Here is a 26,502-nt window from a genome sequence, read left to right as displayed (position 1 = left end):
AGTCCTTTAAAATATGCATTTGTATAAGAGAGTTACAAAGTGTCTGGCATTTAGTGCTAAAAATAATGTTAGTTATTTTATTATTAATCACAAAACCCCATAAATATAGATGCCATTTTGCAGATGAAGAAACTGAGAATTACAGAAATTAAGCACACAATTTCCAAGGTCCCAACAGGGAAAGTAGGCCGAGAATCCGGGACTTCTGTTTCCTTTGTCGTACATTAAGTCCCGTTTAGGTATAAGATTATTAATTTACAAGAATTTAGACTTGCTGTGAATCTAAAAGATGGGTAGAAACAGTCAAAGAGAAAAGGGAAATGTTTTAGCCGAAGTAAGCCAAGTGCGTGAAGAAAGGTTTTGAGAAGATAATGAATTTCATCTGCAGTCATTGCCAGGCGGCAGGGTTTCCGATAGGGAATGGTGTGGGAGGTAGGGAGAAGGTGTGGAAGTCCTTAATGCCAGGCTCAGTAGTCCGAGAGCCTTAGCAAAATCGTTGATGAGAGTGGTGGCACAATGTTACTAGCATTTTATTACTCATCTGATTGTGGATTATGAAACAGATTGGGCAGTTGGGGCTGGAGGTTCAGAGACCAGTTAGATGGCTGTTGCTATAGTCTAGTATGCACAAGATGAGGGCATCCAGTATGTTGAGAGTATTAATGAGATCTGAGAGGAAGGTGTTCTGTTTTTAGTCAACAGATCGCATTCAGACACATGCAAACTCGTTCTTTTCTTTTCTTTTTTTTTTTAACGGCTTATGAGTGCTTGAAAAGATAAATTTTAAAGCAACTACTGTTAGAGGTGTGGGAAGCCAAAGCAGCGCATTTGGAATTAAAACCATGGTTAGATTCCTAGCTGTTATCTTTTAATTATGTAACACAGAGGAAGTCGTCTAACCTCTTTTGGGCCTCGGTTTCATTTCCTTTCAGCTAAGGACGAATTTCCCTACTTGGTAAACCAGACAGTATTTTAAGGCCCCTGGCAATAGCGCTCCATGTCGGTTCCCATCTTCCCCCAGGCATCCTGCGGGCCGGGTCTCAGTAGCCAGGGGCGGCCGAGTCCGGGAAAGCGGTTCTGCCTGGAGACCTCACCCGGGCACTCTCGTCCCGGGCTGACCTCCGAACATCGGCCCCAACTTCCAGGCTTCCCGTGCGACGACTGAACATCCGCCACGGCGGCCGGGCAGAGAGAGGGGCTTGGGAGCGCGTGGCGGCCCCAGCTGGCCGGGATGCCGAGGGGAGGCGGGGGCCAGCGGGCGGAGCGGCGGCGGCGGCGCCCGAGGATGCAGCGCCACCCCCACGCCGCCCGCCCGCGAACTCGCCGCGGGTGCTGGGCCGCGCTGGCCGCGTTTGAAGTCTCTGGCGCGGCCACTGGTTGGCGGGCGCGGGTCACGTGCGCCCAGGCAGGAGTTTCCCCGACAGCTGGAGGCTGCGTGGGATCCGGCGGCGGCTCCGGAGCTCGGCGGTGCGGCCTTCCCCGCCCCCTCCCACCTCCCCCGCCCGCGGAAGCTTCCGCCCGGCTTATTATCCTCCTTATTGACAAACAGAGCGGCCGCGGCGGCGACTCTCGGCGTGCATCTGTAGCCAAGCCATGGGAGACAAGAAGAGCCCCACCAGGTAACAGCGCCCGGCCCCCGGGCCCGGACTGTGCGGGCGGCAGGGCCCTCGCGCCGGGCTTCGGGCGGCCGCCTCGCTCGCCACCCGGGCAGCGGAGCGAGAACGGGGGCGGCGCCGCTGCTCCGCGTGAGGGGCTGGCGCCGTCCGCCCCACAATGGAGCCGCGATGGCGGCGGCCGGAGCGGCAGCCCGGGATGTCAGAGCGGCGGCAGCGTTAGCGGCGACTGCAGCCGCGCTCGCGCCCTCCCCTTCCTGACTCCCCTCCCCCTCCGAGCCGAGCCCGGCGCGCCGGGGGCCCGCGGGGCGGGGGTCGCGGAATTGGGGCAGGGGGCGGGGCGGGGCGGGGGCGGCCGCGGGGCCGGAGCGCCGGGCGCGGCCTGCTGGTGACCCCGCGCCGCGTCGTGTCCGGGTTGTGTCCTGCAGGCCGAAGCGGCAGCCGAAGCCGTCCTCGGATGAGGGTTACTGGGACTGTAGCGTCTGCACCTTCCGGAACAGCGCCGAGGCCTTCAAGTGCATGATGTGCGATGTGCGGAAGGGCACCTCCACCCGGTGAGTCCCGGGCCTGCCCCGCGCGCCGCGGGCCGGCGGGTCGCGGCGCAGAGGACGCCCCTGCGGCTGCCGCCCCTCCCGTGACACTCGCAGACCTGGCTGGAGGAGCCAGACTGAGGTGGTGGCCGCGATAGGAACTGGGTCAGATTGGTCGCGACCCAAGCGATGTTTTGCGGTGAGGTGTAATTGAAGAGGCTGTGCCGTGTGTTGCTGCCAAGAGGGAATAAATTATTTAAGAGAGGCATTAGCTACTGCGATTTAATTCGTATCGCTAGGTGTAATGACCACCCCCCCAACACATTCCGGATATAATAATGTTGGCTGCATTGTTGTGTTAGTGTGTAGGAATCAAGGAAAAACCGTGAAGACCTCTTTAGGAGCAAAAGATGTAATTTAAACTCGTTCCTCAAAAAGAAAAGTATCTGATTATAGAATACACAATAGGTTTAACTTCCTTTTTTTATATAGAAGTCTGGAAAGGTCGGATCAAGGTTTTGTTTAATGTTTATATTTCAATTCTCTAATATTTTATAAATAGATAGTTGGAGGTGAGCCCAGTCACGGACACATTTTTACTGAAAGTATCTGAATATCTGTAGTTTGATCAAATGGCAATCTGTTAGACTATACAAATGAGATTAAATGATCTCTATTTTCAGTCTATTTTATTGTAAGCTTGCAATAATAACTGAGTCTTAAAAAAATGCTTAAGTTAATTAAGTGGTAAAGAAAATCATCCAGGAAATTCAGTCAGTGACATTTTTGATAGTGAGCACTTAGTTACAGAGTTCCTTTGCCTTTATAGGAAGGTAGCCTTTAAATTAATGCATTATAATTCTGTGATTTATAGTCTCATATTTAGATAAAATGTATTTTGATATCACAAAGTCTGTTACAGACTAAATTATCTCGAAGAGTTTAAGCATACTAATGTGATATACTGTTGTTTTAAAAAACGCTGACACAATATTGGCGTTAGATTTATATATTCAGTAGAAAATAGATTTCTAAAAATGAGATAGTCAGATTTAAAAACACCATTTAAAGCATTTTATTGAATTTTTAAAATGTAGATTCGGAAGTGGTTGGCAATAAAGCTGCTTTTGACATGTGTCTTTTTGTAAATCATAATATGCTTTTTGCATATTTCCCATTTAATTAACATTGGTTGAAATATGAGCATTTTTCATGATGTCCTTTAAAAAGCAAACTTTCAAACATCTACAAAATTTCAGGGAATGTAGCAGAACATTCTAATAAAAGAGTACTTGTTAAAATGAATGTGCTATTTTTGGACCCGTGATTTAAATATATTTGAAAAGCAGAATATCTTTATATCTTTATGTCTATATAAGGTTGGAATTGGTTTAGATTCTGTTTGTATATCTATGTTAGTACTTTGTACTTTAAAAAATGCTCAGTAGGTAATTTTCAGAAAATTTGGTTTTTGGAGGCAGGAAGTTTAAGTGGAGATGGTTGTTATAATCTTAATCTCTGGTACAATATTGTTGCTTTTTGTTGTTCCCTCTATTTTCTTGTAGCCATTAGAAAAATACTGAAACTAGAAGAGCCTGTATGTTTATTTGCAGGGACAGCAAGGAAGGGGGGAAGCTGGTGTCCTACTCCACAGCCAGTCTTGGGGTTAGAGGAACCCTGAGAAATAGAGTAGGTGGTGGCAGCTCAGAAGAGACGAAACAGGCTGAATACCTGGCACCTGGAAGAAGAAGGAATATAGTGCACAGGGAAGTTGGCCCAGGACAGAGAAGTGGGCCTAGTTTAAAAGAGGCTTGAGGCCCACATGGGGGCCCCTGACATTTTTTACCAGTACATCTGAGCCCTTGTAGATCCAATTTTTAGTGGATTACTTGAGGAGGACTCAGAGAAGCATTGTCATTTGGATTGAAACTGAAGAGGCTCTGGGCAACTCACCAGAAGTCTAAGGGACACTCTGTTCCTAAAAGTAAGTGTTCTACACTACAACCCTCTCAGCTTCTTCCTTCCTCTCTCTGAATTGTCTTTTCTCTTTTGACTTTGACCATAAATTAAGAGCTCTAATTTCTCTGTTATTTTCGTGCCTCTGTTTCTGAAAATCAGAGTGGAATCCATGTTTGGATAGAACAGTGGAGCAGGGCATTGTTAATAGGGCAGATATTGATTGCACCACAAAATATTGCCCTCTCTGGTAATGTTAGAAAACAGGATTAAAGGGCTGCAGAACACTATGGAGATGCAAAAGTTTTAGTAGTTGGAAGAAATAATTCTCTACAATTGATCTGTTAATGAGCAGTTAAGGTAATTTCAAGGATAAGGTTGGTGATTACCAAAGCAGAGTCTGGATAGCTGCAGAGCTGAAGGATGCAAATTGCTAATGACTTGTTTGCCTGGGACAGAGGGGCTTGAATCCCTTGGGGTCAGACTGGCCTTTGAACTGATTCTGTGTCAGTAGCCAAATGGGAGGCCCAAGTCTAAGCCATCTCAGATACTTGAAAACTCTTTTCTTTCTAAACCTTCAGAGAAGATAGAGTCATGGTCTCTTTTTAAAGTCTTTACTGGTGGGTTTTTTCTTTACAGAATATCTAGTTAAAAAAAAATCGATGTCAAATTCTTTGTATCGCAACAGAAAACCATTCTCTTTGGCTGTATTCTTGGTAGGTCATATATTTCTGCAGAATACAGTTTGTATAGAATGAAATGAGGTTATATTCATAGCAATATTTTAAATGAAATGTGATTTGATTGAAGTAGTTTCAAGTCCTAAATTGATAAATTATGTTCTTTAAATTTAAACCATTTCTGCCCTGGCCGGTTTGGCTCAGCGGTTAGAGCGTCGGCCTGCGGTCCGGAGAGACCCGGGTTCGGTTCCCGCTAAGGGCACGTACCTTGGTTGCAGTTTGTCCCCAGCCCTGGTTGGGTCATGTGGGTAGCAACCACTCGATGTGTCACTTTCACATCGATGCTTCTCTCTCTCTCTCTCCCTCTCTCTCTATCTGAACAAAATATCGAAAAATGTCCTCGGGTGAGGATAAAAAAACAAAATAAATTTAAACCATTTCTGTGATTGAATTTCAGTTTGGTACTTGCTGGTCTTAGTGAAAGAAACCAGCATCAAAATGAATCTTAGTAAAAAGAACACTAGGTGTTATACTGGGAGTCTGGTGACTAGGGCTCTTACCGCATTTTAGCCACTTCAATACCCAGCATTCAGCAATGTTTATTGAACTTCTTATTTTATATGAGGGCTACAGTGATGAACAAAATAGATGTTTCTTTTGTAAAATTTTATCAAATCAGAAACACTTTGGATTGTACCAAATTCTGTATATGAGGTAGTATTATTAAATCTTTCCTTTATGTGTGAGCTGAAGAAGTGAAATTTTCTTGTTTAAAGAAAAATAGTGTTTCTAACTGAACAGTGTTATGATTAGGATCTGACTGTTGGTAAAAAGAATGAATTCTTCTATAAAATGGAATTAAATTATATAAAATTAACATTTTGAAGAAACCTTAAACCAGTTATCATCTGATAAAAACTAGTTCAATATCACTGTTGTCTTTTCATACTTGCTTCCTATCTTGTAATTTGAAGTATGGCAGATTCTCCTAGTTTTTGATGTGGGAATGGGAGAAAAAAACTGAGGACCATCTAAGTCAGTTCGTTTTTCAGATATGCAGAGTTCCTGAGCCTCCCTTACCTGTCTGAGGAGCCTTTCCAGCTGCCACACAGTTGTTCAGAGACTCCTTATTCTAGGAGGTTTGTTTGTTTTCCTCCCGATATCTTGGTTTAGAGTAGTTATATGGGTTCAGTGTTTACAGAGAAGTTTTGAAAATGATTGTGTTTGGATAGGCTAGAGTAGTGGTTTTCAAAATGTAATCTGAGGAACTCTATAGAGTTTCCTTTTAGGATCCTTTAAGGCAGCCTGTGAGGCCCAAACTATTTTCATAATCCATACTAAGATGTTATTTGCCTTTTTCACTGTGTTGACACTTGCAGTGGTGGTGGAGAGGCAATGGTGGGTAAAACTGCTGGCCCCTTAGCATGAATCAAAGTAGTGGCACCAAATTGTTACCTTCATCGTAATCTTCACCACCATGCACATGCAATAACCATAATGTCAGTTTCACTTAATATCTTTGATGAAGCAATAAAAGTTACTAATTTTATTATGTTTCAGAATTTTTTTTAATATTCTGTTTTATGAACTAGGAAGCACATGTAGAGTGGTTGATTCAAGGGAAAGCATTTGTGTAGTAGTTTGAGTTGCAAGCAAAACTAGCTGCTTTTTTTTTTTTCCTTTTTGTAGAACATGATTTTACTTGAAAGAATGCCTAGAAAACTGGTTATTCAGACTCGAATATTTAGCAGATATTTTCCAAAAAATGAACACAGTGAGTTGTCACTCCAAGGAAAGCAGTTGATAGTATTTGGTTGCCAATAATAAAAACTGAGCTTTCGTCCTGGCTGGTTTGGCTCAGCGGTGAGAGCATCGGCCTGCGGACCAGAGTGTCCTCGGTTCGGTTCCCACTAAGGGCATGTACCTCAGTTGCAGTTTGTCCCTGGCCCTGTTGGGGTCATGTGGGTGGCGACCACTTGGTGTGTCTCTCTCACGTCATTGTTTCTCTCTCCTTCCTGTTCTATCTGAAGATAAATGCAAAAAAAAGACCTCAGGTGAGGATAAAAAAAAAAAAAAAAAAATTGAGCTTTCAAGGGAAATTAGAGTTCGAAAACTAGTACCCACTACAGTGAGCCTAAGAACTTACCAATACTTTAAAGATGTATGGTAATATCAATTAATGCAATTTCTGATATTTTATCATGAATTCTGTAATATTTGGAAGATCTCATAACTCAGTGGCTCAATATTTCCCAATAACCAATACATGATGTCACAAAACTATGCATGGATATAATCCATTCAAAGTACTAAATAAGCCAGTGTGTTTAAGTACTAAATAAGCCCGCTATCATACTGACTCAGTGTGTTTTAAGGGAACACTATGGAAACTTTCTTGATGTGGTTTCAGATTTCAGAGATGTAGTTAATCTTTGAGAAACAACTACTTTTCTATGTTTTTATGTACTATCAAAGAATATCCGCAATTATCTGAAAAGAAAAAAATACTCCTCCTTTACTTCAACTACATATTTGTGAGAATCCAGATTTTCTTCATATTGTTGAACCAAAACAGCATAGTGCAACAAATTGAATGCAGTATATATGACAGTCCAGATAACTTCTGTTAAGCCAGATGTTAGAGGATTGCAAAAATATTCAAGTGCCACTCTGAATGCAAAATTATCTTTGTTATGGAAAAATACAGCTATTTTTTCCCTAAAAATGTTACTTATATCAACATGTGATGTACTTTCAGTTTTTAAATGCACTAATATATATTAAATTTTTTTTTCTGTTTTTATTTGTAATGGAGTATTTTATTTCTTGACAGATAAGATATACATAAACAAAAGTTCTTTTAACTTTTGAGAGTGTAAAGAGATCCTGAGGCCAAAAAAGTTTATGAACTACTTGGTCTAGAGTTTTATTAACTTGGATTTCTACATAAAACAGATTTACTTCAGCAGTATTGTTTTCCTTTCCTTTATTGAGTAAGATCTCTCTGTGACCTCGTTAAACTTTGTGGCTTAATCGCAGCCTTCATTATATGTCACCTTTTTCCTAATATGTCTCTGAAACCAATTTCTGCCCACCCAAACTTGGCTTCTTCTCTTTGATTGTAGCACAGACTTTCTGGAACCTAAGCTAGAAACTATTACTGACTTACCTTTGAAAACTGTAATTATGTTGGTCCCTGTATTAAGAAAAAAATTTGAGATTCTCTGGTGACTCCTGAATAAAGGTCGAGCTCCTGAGAATGGTTATCCAGGCAATAATAATTTATCCCTAAACTACTTTCCTAGCTTCATTTTCTGCTGTGTATCCCAACCAATCCTATGCTGCATCAGCATTGAAGTATTTTGATCAGATGGTACATCTTAAGAGAAACCCTCTGGGATTACCCCTGTGCCGCACCCCCCCCCCCCCCATCATACTGACTCAATCTGTCTATATGTATATATGATAATTGTTTCTGGAGAATCACCATATTGTAGCATCATTGTCTAGATGTTTATCTGCTGGATCAGGCAGGGACTGTTTTACTCATTTTGGTATCCGCAGAAGCTAGTAAAATACCTGGAACATTGTAGACATTTAAACTTTTTCAATTAATGTTTTTTAAAATTTGACTATTGAGCTCTGGCTGGTTTGGCTCAGCAGTTAGAGCATCGGCCTGTGGTCCAGAGAGACCCAGGTTTGGGTCCTGCTAAGGGCATGTACCTCGGTTGCAGTTTGTCCCCGGTCCTGGTTGGGTTGTGTGGGTGGCAGCCACTCAATGGTTTATTAGTTTCATGTTTTGCATTATTTCAAAGATGATATTATACTTAAGTACCTTAGCATTTTTAAGATACAACTTTGGAGCGTTTTATGTTTATTATTTTTATTATCTCATTTACCACCACTTATTTAAGTCTTGTTATCCAGACTATTGAAATTTATATAGTACAGCTAAAAATGAGAAGTAAACTACTGAAGTCATTAAAGAGTACAGCATATTATGAGGTATATTTTATTTCTCAACTGCGTTATAAGTTCCCTGTTGAATGACTTTTTAAAACCTGTAGCATCCCCTGGAATTCTTATTTAAAGTCAGCCTTACCTTTTTATTTAAAAAATATTTTTAATTTATTTTGAGAGGGGGGATGGGAAAGGACAGGGAGAGAAAGAGAAACATGAACTGGCTCCCACTTGCATGCCCCTGACCAGAGATGAAGCTGGAAACCTGAGCATGTGCCCTGACCAGGAACGGAACCGGCAATCCTTTGGCGCTTGGTATAGTGCCCAATCAACTGAGCCACACTGGCCAGGGCAGTTGAATGACTTTTAAAGTTAAAAAGTTGACTCTGAGTGTCTATCAAAAAATAAAATATACTAAAATAAATAGAGATCTGTGGTATTTGAGATTGTTTAATTGAAAATAATTTGGAATTCAAATAATGCATTTGTTTGAGTTGTACTCAGTTAATGGAACAAATTAAATTTAATTATAATTAAAATTGAACGAGTCTTTACTTTCTGATTGAGGTAGTATTGTTTTATCTATGAACTTACTGCTTTTAAAGAGATAAATTATACAAATCAGCAGACACCTAACAACTCTAGAAATTAGACAGACATTAAGAAAATAATGGAATTTTCCTTCATCTTGTACTTCTTGACTACTTTTAATTGTCCAGTCAGGCTAACAGTATTAGTCGCTGATACCTTTCTAGAATTTCGTTATCATTTTGCCTGTCTAGTTAACTGTTCTTAAAGACCTAACTCATGTGTCTATTTTCTTTGATATTCTCCTAGGCCCATCGCAACCTTGTCTTCTCTTGTGTGTCTTTTGTGCATACCTCTGATTGTGTTCTCCATCTAGCTTTAGCATTCCTCATTAATCCAGTGCTGATTTGTGCCTTCTCAGGAAGCTAGTATTCTTTCTCAGAAGACAAACTGATCAGAGAGGGGAGGGTGGCTCTTTGGTTGATGCTATGGGAGGAACTTGTTCTCTTTCTAGAATCTAAATAGTCCCTCAAAATCAATTTGTGATGTTTACCTTTATTATATAATTTAGCATATTATAGTTCTGTTTTATGTATGCATTTACTCCTTATGCTATCAGTTTCTAAGGGAAATATGAGTTTTTCATTATCTTTTTTGAAAATGCTTGACAAAGTGCCCGGGGAGTAATACGTGTTCAGTAAAGGTTTATTAAAAGTGGAATATAGGTATTGGAGAGGAAAATTTATTTATTATTTCTTAAAAATAAGCTTTGAAAAAGTTGGAATTCTGATACAGGCTATATAAGTCATGATTTGGAAACTAACCCTCCTGTATACATGTGTGAATTATCAGAAGTAAATGGAAGAGAACAAAATTCTAGAATTCGGTAAATGCTTATTGTACACGTACCATATGCCAGGAATTATGCTAAGACTATAGAATTGTGGGTGAGACCGAGTTCCAGCTTTTTGAGAGTTTGAATTCTAGCAAAGAAGATAATATAACTAAGGAGTGAACAGAAGGAATTTATAATTAATTTTCCAACATAGTCCTAATTTTTGGAGAAGTCCTATGCTCAAATTAAGTATGAAATCAGTTATTGCTGTGACCATTATTAGTAAACCACTTTTGATAAAATGTACTTTAACATCATGGCCAATTTCTTATTTGATGTATTACTTTTTTCCTAAGAAATTTCAGCCCAATGAAGCTGCCACTCCATTGCTGGGTAAATCCTTCTCTTTCTATACCTGTATATAGGTATGTGTGTGTAGATGTGTATGTTTTTAAAAGAAACTACTGTTTTTAAAATAATTGTTGTTATATAATTGAAGATTTCAGAAGACTAAAATGATTACTTGCCTATGACAAATTTACATAGGATGTTGTATAGACTTAAATTTATATATATTTAGTATTTATTCCAGAAACCACCTTTTTTGAGAAGAAAATAGTTTTATAATAGAATTGCATTATTGAATTTAATGTGTGTTTCTTCAGCTATCATATGTATTGACAATGTTATTCAGGTGTTTTTTCTTTAAAAGCATTGTTGAAAAGCTTTAATGAATTAATTTCTGTAAAGCTCTTTACACAGTGGCTTACACATAGTAAATGCTCACTAAATGGTAGCCATTACTGTTAAGTATGCATTTGAAAGAGGATAATTTATGGCCCTGGCTAGTGTGACTCAGTTGGTTGGAGCATTGTCCCTTGCAGTGAAAGGTTGTGTTGGGTTCAATTCCAGGTCAGGGCACTTATCCAGGTTGTGGGTTTCAGTCCTTGGGGCGCATACCATTCAATGTTTCTCTCTCACATCAATGTTTCTCTCTCTCTCTCCCCCTTCCTCTCTCTCTAAAAAAATTAATTAAAAAAAAATGCTAAAGAATATAATTTATTACGTATTGCCAAATTAATTTTTAGTTACTATTGGTGGTTTGTGGGGTGGGGGTAAGGAATTCAGTAAAAGCAGTGTCTCTTTTTTTTAGTATCTTTAAATTTAATTCATGTAGTGCTATAATGTATTTGGAATTCTTTCCTATATACCGTTCCATTTGCTCAGCAAACTACCCTACATAGAGGAAAGGAAGGTGGTCATCACATCACATCACATCACAGATTTAGGGTTAGAACCTAGATTGAAACTCAGGAGGTTGGTTGATTTTTTTTCACCTTTCCATCTCTGATAAACAGGCTGATAAAATAATCCTATTTGGGTAAAAGGTTTCTTTGCTTATTCCTCTTTCCTTCAAGGTTAGATATAGGGCCAGTTTACTTTGGTAGAAAGATTAGCGTTCTGTGGGACATCAAATTTTGCTCAAGGATTTAGTGAAACCTTAGTTTTTTTTTTTTTTTTTGAAAGTCACATTTTTCTTAAATAATCATCTTTTATAGGTTGTAATTCTATTATTATTACAAGTGCATAAAATATGTCATAGTGACTTTGTAAATTATTCACTTAATAAATATTGAATACCTACAATGTTTTTATTGGCTTTCATGTTTGCTAAAATCTCTACCATTTCATATATGATCTGTGATTGATAATCATGTTTAAAAGATACAGTATGCACTCCATTCTGTAATATTGTTTAGTATGGAAAATTACAGAATTAATGAGAATTTCAGAATTGGAGGTAACCTTTCAAGAGCTTCCATAATGTTTAGTCATTTCTGGAGACAAGCTCCTTTTTATCACTTGAAACCCTAATTATGGTAGAGGGGTAAGATAGTCTTCAGAAGGAATATCTTGAGGGCTTTCAGGTAGAGATGTTTGCATTAAAACATTTGAAATGGGCCCTGGTGGGTTTGACTCAGTGGTTAGCATGTCGGCCCTCTGACCAGAGGGTCTTGGGTTCAATTTCCGGTCAAGAGAATGTACCTGGGTTGCAGATTTGATCCTCTGCCCCGGGGTCATGCAGGAGGCAGTCAGTCAATCTGTCTCTCTCATATCAATGTTTCTCTCTTTCTCTTCCTCCCTCCCATCTACTCTATCTAAAAATCAATGGAAAAATAACCTCGGGTGAGGATTAACACACACAAAAAATAATAAAATAGCCCTGGCCGGTTTGGCTCAGCGGTTAGAGCGTCGGCCTGCGGTACAGAGAGACCCGGGTTCGGTTCCCGCTAGGGGGCGCGTACCTCGGTTGCAGTTTGTCCCTGGCCCTGGTTGGTTGTGCAGGTGGCAGCCACTCGATGTGTACCTTTCACGTCGATGGTTCTCTCTCTTCCTCTCTCTCCTTCCCACTCTATCTGAACAAAAAATGGAAAAATGCCCTTGTGTGAGGATTAAAAAAAATAAAAATAATAATAATAATAAAATAAAACTTCTGAAATGGGATGAGGACACTGTTTGCAAATCCTTCTTGGTTAGGATTTTCAGCTCAGTCTGGAGGATTCTTGTTGTGGTACTATTGTTTTAGAGAACTGCCAGGTAACACACAGCAATCTGCAGGGTGAGGTCTTTTCTATTTGTTGGAGCTCATGGTTCTAGCCTAGCATCTTCTTGACAGGTAAGAAACAGGACTGGAAAGATTGTGACTTGTTCGAGGTCAGTAGCTGGCTAGTGTCAGATTTTAGGTATTTGGATTTCTAGGTCTGTTTATTACCTTGCTGTGGTAGCATTTAAATTTGCTGGCAAGTAACTTCATAAAGATTTCTTGTAAGTTTCACTATATCTAGATCTAGTGCTGTCCATTTTGATAACTTCTAACAATAAACCTACTACTGATAACTAATATAATAAGAACTTATGTTAAAATCTGGGCTAGCACTATAATGAGTGAAGAACAAAGTACTGTCAGTTATTTTCCCTATGTTAACAAATATGTACATATATTTTCATTCATTTTTATTGCTGTCTAACATTCCATTCACTGCAATTATTTGATCATTTTATTGTTGATAGGATTGGTGTAGTTGCTACAAATATTTTTAAAGTATAAATATTAGCAAACTTTATTTTCATGTCTTTTATAGTAACATTTATCGTGCTGTGTATCATGTTTTCTTTGATACAGTATTTCTTAGGAGAACAATCCCAGTAAATATTATTTTCCCTTTTATTTGTGATATGAATAATAATAATCACTAATAGTACAATTAATAGCCAGTTTGATTATATGTGTATATATATGAATGTGTGTATACAATAAAAAGTTTGCACGGCGCAAGGTGCATTTGCAGAGTAGGCAAAATTGTTTTGGTCTTCTTTCATCCCTTTTTGTTATTTATCTTTTGTTTCCCCTAGGGTCCAAATTTTCTTCACTAATGTTCACTTCTGGCCTACAATCTAAAATGTTCTGATTCCTTTATTTTCTTCACTCCACCAACAGCTCTTTTCACTAGAAAATTTTCACTGTTGTTCAAATGTGAATGTAAATAAAAGTGAGCATGATGATAGCATTATTTTTTCCTTAATATAATAACTCTCTGATGACAAAAGTATTATGTGCTCATTGAAGATACTAAAGAATAAACAAGTAGGGGGAAAATAGGAATGTCTATCATCATAACATATCTCCAAACAGAGATAGCTATTCTTAAAATGCCGTGTTTAATGTGTTTCTTTTCTGTCTTTTTACACTTAGATATTAGAATTTAAAAGTGGAAGTTGAGGTATCTGTTTGGAAGCATGGGAGAAAGGAGGAGACTTCTAAATCAGTGGCCTTCTCTGACTGTTTTCACCTTGCCTGATCCTCTATGCTCCAGAGCATTTCACAGACACTAGTCCTAGGGGGAATGCTCTTTGAAAATAAGAAGTCAAGAAAGTTTGAAAATACTGCATATCGTATCTTCATGGAGTTTAATAAATTAAAGTTTCTTTCAATTCCTCTGGTAGAACAACTTGTTTTATTTCATTGAACACTTCTCAGTCTTACTTGACCAGAACATGTTGGGACATTTGTTCTGTAGACCTTTGCTATTGCAGTTGGTCCAAAGACCATTGGTATTGGCATCACCTGGGTGTTCATTAGAAATGAAGAATCTCACCTTTTTGGTGTGGCTCAATTGGTTAAGTGTCGTCCCCTGCACTGAGAGGTCACTGTTTTGATTCCTGGTCCAGTACACGTCTAGGTTGTGGGTTCAATCCCCTGACTCCTTTGTTAACACCTCTTACCCCCGCTTCTATTTATTCATACCCAACTACATTCCTTGAATCATACAGCTCGTTCAGGGCTGGCTTTGGAAGGAAGCCTCCTGTGAGAGAGCAAGTTGGAGGAAATAAGGGAGAAAGAGAAGATGGGTTTCTTGGGATAGAAGAGAGCTGGCCTTCCCTCAGAAGGGCCCAGGGGTTTTGGACTGTGTTGATTGGACACCTGAGATCTCATGGAATTGTGTCACTGGTTGCCAGAAGGAGCAAGCAAGTGGGGCTCCATGCACCGCACTCCACTTCAGCGGGATCACCCATGCTCTTATTACACTTTTTATATATTAGGGTTTGTCTTGATTTTTATTTAGTAAAGGTGTTTTGCTATCAAACCTTTATTTTGAAAATCACTGCCCTGTTCCATCCATTTAGCTTCCTGCAACTCAGATTTCTTCTGTTCAGCACAGACTGGGTTAATTGTGACTAGACTTCTTAGTCTCACATTTCAAGGGGAAGAGTTGATAGAAGTTTTCCATAGTGGTGGGGAGAAGCTTTCTCCTTTGAAAAGTCTTTTCTCTTTCCTTCCTTCCCTGTTTCTTTCCTTTCTTCTCACCCTTCTTATTAGACCCTTTGCTCTTTTATTAAGACCAGGGCTGATAAGGCCCAGAGCTACATAATCTGATTAGATGAGTGATGAGCAGTACAATTTATAGATAAAAATATATAAAATTCATAAAGTCATCAAATTGTACTTTTGATAAAATTTAAGAAGACTATTTTATTATCTATGACAATCTGGTTAGCAAATTTGGTGAATATTCCCTGTAATCTTGCCATCTTCCACTTGTATAGGGATTCATTATATATTCATATTTTCAGTGTAAGAAAATAATTGTTTTATTTTTTCAAATATGTATCTTAAATTGTTATGTGTATTCAGTGTGATAATGGAAAGTTAAAAGAAAAGAGCTTTGATGTTTAATAATTTCCTATAATTATGTAGTAGTGTGGTGAAGAGTTTAGACTCTGGAGTTCTCTTTGAGTTTAAATATTGGTTTTACCACTTTACTGTGTGACCTTGTGAAAGATACTAAACTTTTTGAGCCTCATTTTTTTTTTTCATTTGTAAAATAGAGTTGATGATAACATCTACCTGGTAGAGTTGTTGTGAGGATTAGATGAGATAATTCTTGGAAAGTATTTGGCACAGTGCCCACTGTGTAGTAAGTTCTTAAAAAATGTTAGTGAAAAACATTATAAATACACAAGTGGTAATGTAATTCATACAGGGTTATAAAAGTTCACATTGTCAAAAGTGGATTCTAGTGGGGTAACTAACAAAACCCAGAACATAAGAACAAGTGTTTTCTGCCCTGGTAGGGTAGTTCAGTTGGTTTGAGTGTTGTTCTGATACGTTAAGGTTGCAGGTTCAATCTCTGCTCAGGGCACATACAAGAAACAACCATTGAATGAATAAACAAGAGTGAACAACAAATCTCTCTCTTTTTCTTTCCTTCTCCTTCTCTCTCTCTCTGTCCCCTCTGTCTAAAAAAAAAATTAATAAATAAAAGAGTGTTTTATACCAAGAAAATAACATTTCCATAGTAACCTGATGTGGACTGTCACATAAATATTTGGGCCTTATCAGTAAAAGTTCTAACATCAAGAAAGCAGTTTGGGTCCTGGCCAATTAGCTCAATTGATTAGAGCCTCCTTATATGCCAACGTTTCGGGTTTGGTCTTTGATCCCTGGTCAGGGCACATACAAGAAAACAACCAGTGAATGCATAAATAAGTGGAACAACCAATCGGTGTTTCTCTCTCTCTAAATATCAATAAATTTTTTAAAAGTTAAGAAAAAAGTACTTTGATAGTTTAATAGTGGTAAGCAGTGAATATACACATAAGAATTGAAACCGTTAAAGCGGCATTTTTTCTATTTGCTGTAGTTAAAGAGTAAATCTATTTTCAAGGTTGGATTGTCAGAGAGCATGACCATGGTCTTTTTTAGGACACTGTGTCATCTTATTATGTGTCATATTATGCTGTTTCTTCTGCCTTGCACATTGCCATCCTCCACAACTTCTTTCTAATTCTTCTTTTTTTTTTTAATCCTCATCCGAGGACATTTTTCCACCTTTTGTACAGACAGAGTGGGAGGGAGAGAGAGGAAGAGAGAAAGAGGGAAACATCGATGTGAAAGGGACACATCGAGTGGCTGCCACCCGCACGACCAACCAGGGCCGGGGACAAACCGCAACAGAGGTATATGCCCTTAGCGGGAACCGAACCCGGGTCTCTCCGGACCACAGGCGGACGCTCTAACCGCTGAGCCAAACCGGCCAGGGTTTCTTTCTAATTCTTTATGATTGCTTAAGCATCATCTCTCTCAAGAAGCACTACTTTATTCCTAGGCCAGAATAAATGCCCTTTCAATTACTCTTAAAGTGTTCTGTGCAAAATGTGATGATTGTATTTACACAGTGTATTGAAAATATTTTGTTTCTGTTTCTCTTTCCTTCCCTGGACTAATCTTGAGAGTAGTACCATTGATCCTATAATTACATTTCAGTTTAAATTCCCACCTTGCCACTTGTGGCCATATAACCAAAAGACTTTTTGGTGATGATTAAATGTGATGAATGATGTAAGAAAATTAGTACTGTTCTTAATAACAAAGATAATAATTATAAATTATAGTAATAAAAATTCCCAATGCTTGTCACTGTGTCTTACATAGGTATTGATAATGCTTAATTGAACTGCAAAAGCTCTTTATCATTTATCCGATTCTGTTGCTGTTTTAAACTGTTTTCCACTCTTGTTTTTCAAAGAACATTAATGTAATTTCATTTTATGGACTTGTGAGTTGGGTAGAGTATGTTTAATTATGCCCATTTTATTTGATAAAAGAATTTATAATTTATATAAACCCAAGTTACCTTCGTATTTGACTTTCTCAGCATTTTAAAATGTTTTCTTTTGCCATCAATTTAGTGCATAGTTGGAACTGCAGTAGATACAGGATTTTATTGTCTAATGTCCTGCTTACTTGTTTGTTGAATCTTTTTAAAAAAAATGTTTTTATTGATTTTTTTAGAGAGGAAGGGAGGAAGAGAGAGAAACATTGATGTGAGATTGAACATTGATCAGCTGCCTCCTACCGGGAATTGAGCCCACAGCCAGGGCATGTGCCCTGACTGGGAATCAAACTGGGACCTCTCAGTCCATGGGATGATGCTCAGTCCACTGAGTCACACAGGCCGGGCATGTTTGTTGAATCTTAACTAGAGACACAGAGACCATTTAGTGGAAGCCAAGAGACAGTAGTCTAGGCAAGAGACAGTAGTGGCCCAACAAGGATAGGATCAGTGGGAAAGAGAAATGAATGGATTCTAGATATGTTTAGGAGAAAATTTCTAGGATTTAATGGATGGTTGTCTATGGCTATGTGAGGTAAGAGGTTGGATTGTAGAGTGGGAAGAAGCAAAGATGAGTCCCAGATTTTGGCTTAATTAAGTAGCTGGGTAAGTAAATGGTGAAACTTATTGACATGGGGAACAGGAAGAAGGGCAGGTCTAGGGTAAGATAATAGTTCATTTTTATATTTGTTTGATTTCAGGTATCTGAGGGAAATCTGAAAGGGGAGACATATGAGGCAGTTGGATATGTTGGGCTTAAGCTTAGGAAGGAAAGGCTATGAGATGGAGTTCAAGGCATGGGACTGGTAAGACAGATCAGGGAGAGAATAGACTGCATAGCATGAGAAAAGAGAACCTAAGGGCACAAACTTGAGGAACATCACTACTTTTTTTGTGGTGGTAAAAGAGCATCCACAAAGAAAAAAGAAATGGAGGAGAAAGAAAAATTAAATATGGAGTAAGAAGCCCAGGAAAGTGTAATGTTACAGAAACAGAGGGAAAAGAATGTTTTCAAAAGGTAGGGATATGATCAGCCATGTCAAATGGCCTTTACTTCCATCAGCCAGAATCTTAAATATCTCCTTGCATTTTATGTAATGTGTATTTTAACAAATGTGGCATTAAAAATATTTTTTAAGTTGTAACAAGATAATCTTGCATAGTGCTTGTACTAAGCTTTTCATGATAGTTCCATCAGTTCTGAATTATATTTGTAGGTTAAATAAAGAAGGCTAATATTAGTAGATTGGGAGATGAGTAAAATTAGTATCTAACGTTGTTTCTCAAGGAATAGAGCTTTAAATATCTAGTAAAAATCTATCATTAAGCCTGTACTTTCACAGGTAGTTCCTGATTATAGCTATAGAAATTAATAAAAACAAATTGGGTCCATCTTGGTATCAAGAATTTTTTAAGTGGTAAGTAAATGTGCAGTAATTTGAAGACTTGAAAAATTGCATGGTTAATTGTGAAGGAGCATGAATGGTCTGAAGAATCCCTTATCTTTTGTTTTTAGGAGGAGTGAATCATTGCACCCTTTGTGGTTCAGCTAATCAAGCAAATCACAGCATTTTCCATAAATCTGTATTTGGTCTGTAAAGTGATAGTCATCTGTGCAGTACATTGCATTTGATGTGGAGTACTCATGATTCCGATTTTATGAGTGCTGACTAGCAGAGTTATTACTTAGAATATAGGCAATCATTTGAAAATTGTCACTGTTGACCAGACTATATTGAAATTTATTATGTTAGAAAAATTTGCCATTGTTTTATAAAAGTTTTACATGGAAGGTGTGTGCTTACTTTGAAATGGTTATTAAGAACTGATTTGAAATCTAATGCAGGACTTAGACTCTGGTCAAATTAATTTTAATATTATAATCAAAAGATGAGAAAAAAACATCAATTAAAGAGTAAAAGTTAGGCTTCCTTATTATGTTGACATAATTGTTGGCATTTTTACATATTAACTTGGATACTTACTATAATTAGTGTATAAAAGACTGTACATAATGCTCCTGACATTTTGGACTAGGATCAGAAAAATGTTAAGAACAGATGATTTTAACTGTCTACAAAAGTATATGCTTTTTTGTTAATACTCACCTGAGGATATTCTTCCATCAGTTTTTTTTTTTTTAGATAGAGTGGAAGGGAGGGACGTGGGGGGGGGTGGCAGGGGGCGGAGCATGTGCACAAGAGAGAGAAACATCCACGTGAGAGAGACATCAATTGGGCACGACCACAGCCTGGACCCGGAATCGAACCTGCAACCTAGGCAAGTGCCCTTGATTGGGAATTGAACCTGCGATCCTTTGGTGCAAGGGTTGATGCTGTAACCACTGTACCACACTGGCCAGGGCATTCCTGTGTCTTGTTTTATCAATCCAAACATGTAGGACCTTTTGCCATGTACTTGCTCACTCTTCAGGGAATAGAAGTTGACAAGGAATTTAATCAACTAGAAAAGTTAACTAGATGACTCTTTTGGTGTTTATCTTTGTATTACAGTTAGAAATGGAAGTCTGTATAATGACCCTGTTTGAGTGAATGAATCATTTAAAGACGAATTCATTAATTAGTTATTTTTAAAAGTAAGATTTATAGAAAAATTGATATAATTTACTAAAGACAATTTATATCTTAAAATTAAGTAGAAATCTACCAAAAATCTTGACATGTGTGCTGTTGGTCTTTACAAAATGCAAATAGTACCTCATAACAAGATTGAAATGTAAGGTTTTTAGTAGAATTACATTTTCAATTTTTTGTTGAATTATTATTTTATACATGATTTTGTCCTATTTACCATTAAAACAAAGGAAAAAGTATACATTATTTTTAATTTGTTTCTATAGAATGAAGAACCATAAAACCATAGTTTTCTGAAAGTGGGGATGGGGTGGTTATTTAGTAACATAATGGTAAAAGGGAGGTGTATTACTGAAACATCTCTCTCTTCAACAAGAATTAGTGTTTGAAGTCATCACTGCTGTAGCACATTAAAATGAACATATGCCTGATTAATATGTATTGAGTTAAAGGTAATAAGTAGGACATGTTAATGTGAGCTTGAAGATAAAGTTCTGTTGGGAAGACTTTTTAAAAAAAATATGTTTTTATTGATTTTTTTTTTTTAGAGAGAGAGGAAGGGGAAAAGAGAGAGAAATATCAGTGTGAGAGAGAAACATCTATCTGCTGCCTCCTGCATGCCCCCTACTGGGGATGGAGTCTGTGACCCTGGCTTGTGCCCTGACGGGGAATTGAACTGGGACCTCACAGTCCATGAGATGACACTCTATCCACTGAGTCACACCGGCCAGGCTGTTGAGTAGACTTTTTTCCTTTTGTTAGAAACAGTTAGATTTTTTTTAATGACAGGTCCATTTTTAGGCAATTATTTAAAAAGTGTAACAGTTAATAAAAAATATTACTATACTACTTTGTACAAGTATTTACATTAGAATCAGCATTGTTATTTATTCATGGCCTGGCATACTTTTATGTGTGTGTGTGGTCGGTTTGTTATAGGTGGCAAATGGTTATTTTAAAGACTTCTTGAGTGATGAATGGGACTTATATTAATGCTTTTTATTTGAAGTCTTAGATATTGCTAATCCACTGTAGTGGCCTCTACACCAAAATTCAGTGAATGTTAGTGACAATGGCTAGTTAAGAAATGACAGATTTTGATTAAGTAATTATCCTTGTACTAATATTGAAAACTATGGTGTCGATTTAGTGAAATGGAATGGTTTGATAGCTAATTGTATATTAAAATATAACTGCCATTATAGTGGAAATTTATTATTTTCATTTTTTATTTTTTAATAGAGTGGGGAAAGGAGAGAGAGAGAGATAGAAATATCGATGAGAGAGAACATTGATTGGCCGCCTCCTGCATGCCCCACACTGGGAATTGGGGCCCGCAACCTAGGCATGTGCCCTGACCAGGAACTGAACTGGTGACCTCCTGGTGCATGGGATGACACTCAACCACTGAGCCACGCTGGCCGGACTATAGTGGAAATTTAAAAATGAAACCATTCAAATCATTTTCTTTTGCTTTATTAGTGTTTCTAATAATGCCAGAAGTTTTTGCTGACATTGTAGTTAAATCACAGTTTCTGTATTTACTTTGGTGCATGCATATGTAGTTATATAGTAAATTTGCAACCCTTTTCTCTGTAGTTCTATATGTATTAATAATCTCAAATAAAATGAAATAATCTTCTTATTCTGATAGAGAAGAAAAAGCTGGATCACTTACCAGTAACTGGAGTTCTCCTATTGGGTAATCTCCACAGATCCACATTCTTTGAAGTTATTGTGAATGCTTCGAGGACCAAGGAACCGTTGAAATTTCCAATTTCAGGAAGGTAAGCAAGTGCACTGAAGCATGTCTCTAGCATCTTCCAAATCCCATTCCCCCAACTTTCTTACATATACGTCTGTACTGCATGCCCCCTCAGTTCCAGTGGATGTCCATCAGGAAGAATCTCATGCTGGACAGAAGGGCAAGAGAGGTGGATCTGTGAGGGAAAAGACCCAATAGGATAACTCAAGTTACTGGTAAGTAATCTAGTTTTTTCAAGCTTGAGATTTTTTTCTCACATTTTTTCTCTTTAGAAGGACTTCCTTTAATTACAAAGAAAGGAAGTTGTTTGTGATAGCTTATTTTTGTAAGTTTGATGTGGATTATGGAATTTAGTGTATGGACGATAAGTACCTAGTTCTTAAATAGTGTATGAATAAACGTGACATTAATGTCAAAGTGTATGTCATTTACATAATGACTTTTTATCAAAATTATGTTTATTACCTTAAGGTAACTAGTATAATAGTTTTAAAACAATTTAGGAACTCTCTATGTTGAAATATTATGTTAATTCATTAATTTGTGATATTACTTTTATTGAATTAAATACTTAACACTGTAAAATGTATGCTTATGCCAAATTTGGCCAAATTCTTTTGGCATAGTACTGAATAGCAAAAATCATTTTATATAATTTGACCAGCACTTCTTACTGACATAGTTTTCAGTGTGCCTTTTAACTTCACTGGAGGTATATTTGGAAAGTAATTCCAGGCAATTATATTTATCACTTCCTTGTTCATAGTGGATGGGCTTATTGATGTGACGGGTGGCGCAGTTGGTTCAATGTGTGCTCTCTGGTTCCTCGGGTACCAGATAATTTATTCAGCTGGCATGTAAATGTTAGAAATGGACAGAGTTCCTTGCTTCTCATTTCTCTTTCACTCATTCTACACTGTTACAGGTTACCATTTCTGAAAGGACACTGTAGTGATACCCTGCTCTAACTATTTTATAAAATTTCCATCTATGCCCTAGCCGGTTTGGCTCAGCGGGTTAGAGTGTCAGCCTGTGGTCCAGAGAGATGCAGGTTTGGTTCCCGCTAAGGGCACATACCTCGGTTACAGTTTGTCCCCGGCCCTGGTTGGTCGTGAGGGTGGCAGCCACTCGATGTGTCCCTTTCACGTCGATGTTTCTCTCTCTCTCTCTCTCTCTCTTTCCCTCCCACTCTATCTGAACAAAAAAATGGAAAAATGTCCTTGGATGAGGATTAAAAAAAACATTTTCCATCTATTTGCTAGGTACTTAAGGCCTCTCATAATCCAATTCCATTCTGTTTATCTTGCCCTAATTTCTTCAGTTTGGAACTTTTGTTTGTTTGGTCTCACCTGGACACTTGTAATATTTAAATTTTGGTTGGTGCTTTTCCATTTTCTTGAAATGACCTTCTTTTCCATTCTACTTTTCTGTACTTGAAGGTTGTGGTCAAGTTGTACCACTTACATAAATCCTTGTATGCTCTCACCTCTCTGTTACCTCTGTTTCTGTGAGTGGAAACATGAGATTGCTGTTAGGACTGAGTTAATTCATGGAATGTACTTAGGACAGTGCCTAGCAGCACATAGTAAACACTCCTCTTGTTAGCTGTTATTTCATTGTAGATTGATTTTAAACACTTCTGTGATTAGAGATATAATTCTTATCCATATGACACAGTTTTGCCTTTAAATATTAGTTTCAGGTTATATTGCTGTTTCTTTTGAAATAAAACTCAAGCTGATTTGTACGTTCTTTGAGAACAAGACAAGGATAGAATTTTTTTTTTTTTTTAGTGGTACGTGCCCCTAGCAGGAACCAAACCCTGGACTCTTTGGTCCACAGGCCAATGCTCAACTGCTGAGCCAAACTGGCCAGGGCAAGGATAGAATTTTTTTAAAAATATTTTTTCTTTATTTATTTTAGAGAGAGAGGAAGGGAGAGGGAGAGAGAGAAACATTGATGAGAGAGAACATCGATTGGCCTCCTCCTGCATGCTCCCCACTGGGGATTGGGCCCACAACCTGGGCAAGTGCCCTGACTGGGAATCAAACCGGTGACCTCTTTGTATATGGGTCATCGCTTAACCACTGAGCCACTCCGGCTGGGCAGGATTTTTTTTAATCCTCACCCAAAGATATGCTCATTGATTTTGGAGAGAGGTAGGGAGAAGGAAGAGGGGGAAGAAAGGGGGTGAGAGAATAGGAGGGGAGGAAGGGAGGGACCGGTGATGGTGGTGGGGGAGACAGAGAGAGATATGAGAGAGCACATATATACCCTGATCAGAGATCAAAGCTTCAACCTAGTTATGTGCCCTTACTGGATAGTGAACCTGCTACCTTTCCATACACAGGGATTCTCCAACCAAGCCACCAGCCAGTACATCAAGGATAGGATTTTATTGTCTTTATCTTATATAGTTCCTAACATCAGTGACTGAGATTAAATTGTATCCACTGAAAAACTTTTTTTTTTTTTTTTTTTATCCTCACCCGAGGATATTTTTCCATTTTTTGTACAGATAGAGTGGGAGGGAGAGAGAGGAAGGAGAGAGAGAGAGAAACATTGACGTGAAGGGACACATCGAGTGGCTGCCACCCGCACGACCAACCAGGGCCGGGGACAAACTGCAACCGAAGTACGTGTCCTTAGCGGGAACCGAACCCAGGTCTCTCCGGACCGCAGGCCGACGCTCTAACCGCTGAGCCAAACTGGCCAGGGCTGAAAAACTTTTTTTAATCTAAATTCACAAATATACTTAACAGTTTTTTCACTTATAAACAGGTTTATTTGGCTTATCAGTGCTACTCATACTGTATGTTTTTCTTAAGAACACAAATATTTCTCCTAAAAACTGGTATAGTGAAATTATAATTGTTTAGTACAATATAAACTTCTCCTATGGAACATTACAGAAGAGTGTATAGTTTTGAGAGAGCTAATTAGATTGACTTTAAGACTCTGTAGTATTAGAAAACAAACTGGAAATTTAGTATACTTGATTTTTTAAAAATATGTTTTTATTGCTTTTTTTAGAGAGAGAGAGGGAAAGGAGAGAGAGAAACATCGATGTGAGAGAGACACATTGATCAGCTAACTCCTGCACTCCCCCTACTGAGGAACAAGCCCGAAACCTGGGCATGTGCCCTGACTGGTAATCGAACCAGGACCTCTCAGTCCATGGGGTAACGCTCAATCCACTGAGCCACACTGGCTGGTCAGTATACTTGATTTTTGAGGTTTGACTATATTAGAAAGTTATTGCTTAATTTAGAAGAATTGGATTTAAGTATATCTGTCTGATGAAGCAGTAAATGAAATGTTTTCAAGGTCTGTTTCCTTGAAGAAGGAAATGCTTTTTGACAGATTGAGTATCACTTCTAAATAGCCCACCAGAGAACCATTTCAGGTTCAATAGACAAGCCAAGACAAAGAACATTTAGTCAGCCCTGGCCAGTTTGGCTCAGTGGTTGGAGTGTGGGCCTGTGGACCAGAGAGTCCCAAGTTCGGTTCCCGCTAGGGGCACATACAAAAAAAAAAAAGAACATTTAGTCAGATGACTTCAGTGCTTATTTTGTGTCTGCTTATACACGTCCACATAAGAGACTGTTCCATCTCATGGTTTTGGTTTTTTTTTGGTTCGATAATGGTATGATGGTTATATTGAGAATGGCCTTATTTTTTTAGAGGTATATACTAAAATATTTAGAATTGAAGTATTGCAATGGGTTTAGGAATGGGCTCAGAAAAGAAAATGGAGGTATTTGGGTGTGGTGTGTATATGCATATATAAAGAGAGATAAGAAAGATAAAGCAAATGTTGCAGATGTTAATTTTGAACCTAGGTAAAGGGCATACATTGTACTTTTAACTTTTCTGTGGCTTTGATATTAAAAAAACCTTGGGGAGAAAGTATTTTAAAAAGAACTTTACCATGCTTCAGTTTCTCTAATTCTAAAATGGGAATAATAGAACTTGTTCTTTCCATGCCTTGATGAGGTAGGCACAGTGGGACCACATTTGGTAGATAGCATAGCCAGCAAGAGAACTTGTAAGAAAATTTTTTTTTTTTACATTAAAGAAGAGTTTTATAATGGAGAACTTTTCAAAGAACATTTTACCTAAAAGTGTATTAGCTTAAAATGTATCTATTCCCTTTTTTTTTTATTAAGAGTATATTGAATTATAATTGAACAAGGACAATAAAAGAGCAAATATATAGACATATAAAGTAGTCAGTTGAAATACTGAAAATGAAAAATATATAGGAAGTTTTAACTCCATAAATGGACATAGTAGAATATTAGACTCAGCTGAAGAAAGAAGTTAATTTCTAGATAACTGGTAACTCAAGGTACAGCACAAGGAAATAAAGAGATGAAAAATATGAAAGAAAAGCTAAGATGCCTTAGAAGCTACATTGAAAAGCTCCAAATGAATGTTTTATTGGAATTCCAGAGGAGATGATGCAGAGAATGGTAGGGAAGCAGTATTGAAGACAAAATGACGACTTTTTTAAGAAGAAAATGTAGGCAACAAAATTTCAGACATATGCAGCAGAATTTTCACTGATAACAACGCCTAAGGCAAGAGAAACAAAGGAAACAATACATGGGACTATGTCAAACTAAAAAGCTTCTGCACAGCAAAAGAAACAACCATCAAAATGGAAAGGGAACCCACCATATGGGAGAGCACAATTGCCAACGATACATCAGATAAGGGGTTAATTTCCAAAATATATAGAGTACTTACACAACTCAACACAAGGAAGACAAAGAACCCAATTAAAAAATGGGCAGAGGCCCTGGCCAGTTTGGCTCAGCGGTTAGGGTGTCGGCCTGCGGTCCAGAGAGACCCGGGTTCGGT

General features: G+C 38.3%; 1 protein-coding gene across 10 annotated transcripts in view; it reads left to right on the top strand.

Annotated features, from left to right (window-relative positions):
* Window positions 1–1,506: 1,506 nt before the first annotated feature.
* The window catches only part of YAF2 (YY1 associated factor 2), an 84,065-nt gene continuing 59,069 nt past the window's right edge, over window positions 1,507–26,502 (top strand). The window contains exons 1-7 of one of the 10 annotated variants that reach the window (XR_004958255.1): window positions 1,507–1,619; window positions 2,042–2,167; window positions 3,757–4,127; window positions 5,832–5,918; window positions 10,459–10,495; window positions 21,587–21,658; window positions 21,752–21,856. Coding sequence is in view for 2 of the 10 variants with exons in the window: in XM_036250669.1 (XP_036106562.1) it covers window positions 1,594–1,619; window positions 2,042–2,167; window positions 21,587–21,658 (224 nt within the window). In the remaining 8 variants the exon portion in view is untranslated. Of the gene's footprint in view, window positions 1,620–2,041; window positions 2,168–3,756; window positions 4,128–5,831; window positions 5,919–10,458; window positions 10,528–18,793; window positions 19,456–21,525; window positions 21,659–21,751; window positions 21,857–26,502 lie in introns of those variants that run through there. The other 9 variants (XR_004958252.1, XR_004958253.1, XR_004958250.1 and 6 more) reach the window with 9 other exon arrangements.

The sequence above is a fragment of the Molossus molossus genome, unplaced genomic scaffold (assembly GCF_014108415.1).
Source record: "Molossus molossus isolate mMolMol1 unplaced genomic scaffold, mMolMol1.p scaffold_m16_p_10, whole genome shotgun sequence".
Taxonomy (NCBI): Eukaryota; Metazoa; Chordata; class Mammalia; order Chiroptera; family Molossidae; genus Molossus; species Molossus molossus.
This window is presented reverse-complemented; position numbering and strand designations above follow the sequence as displayed.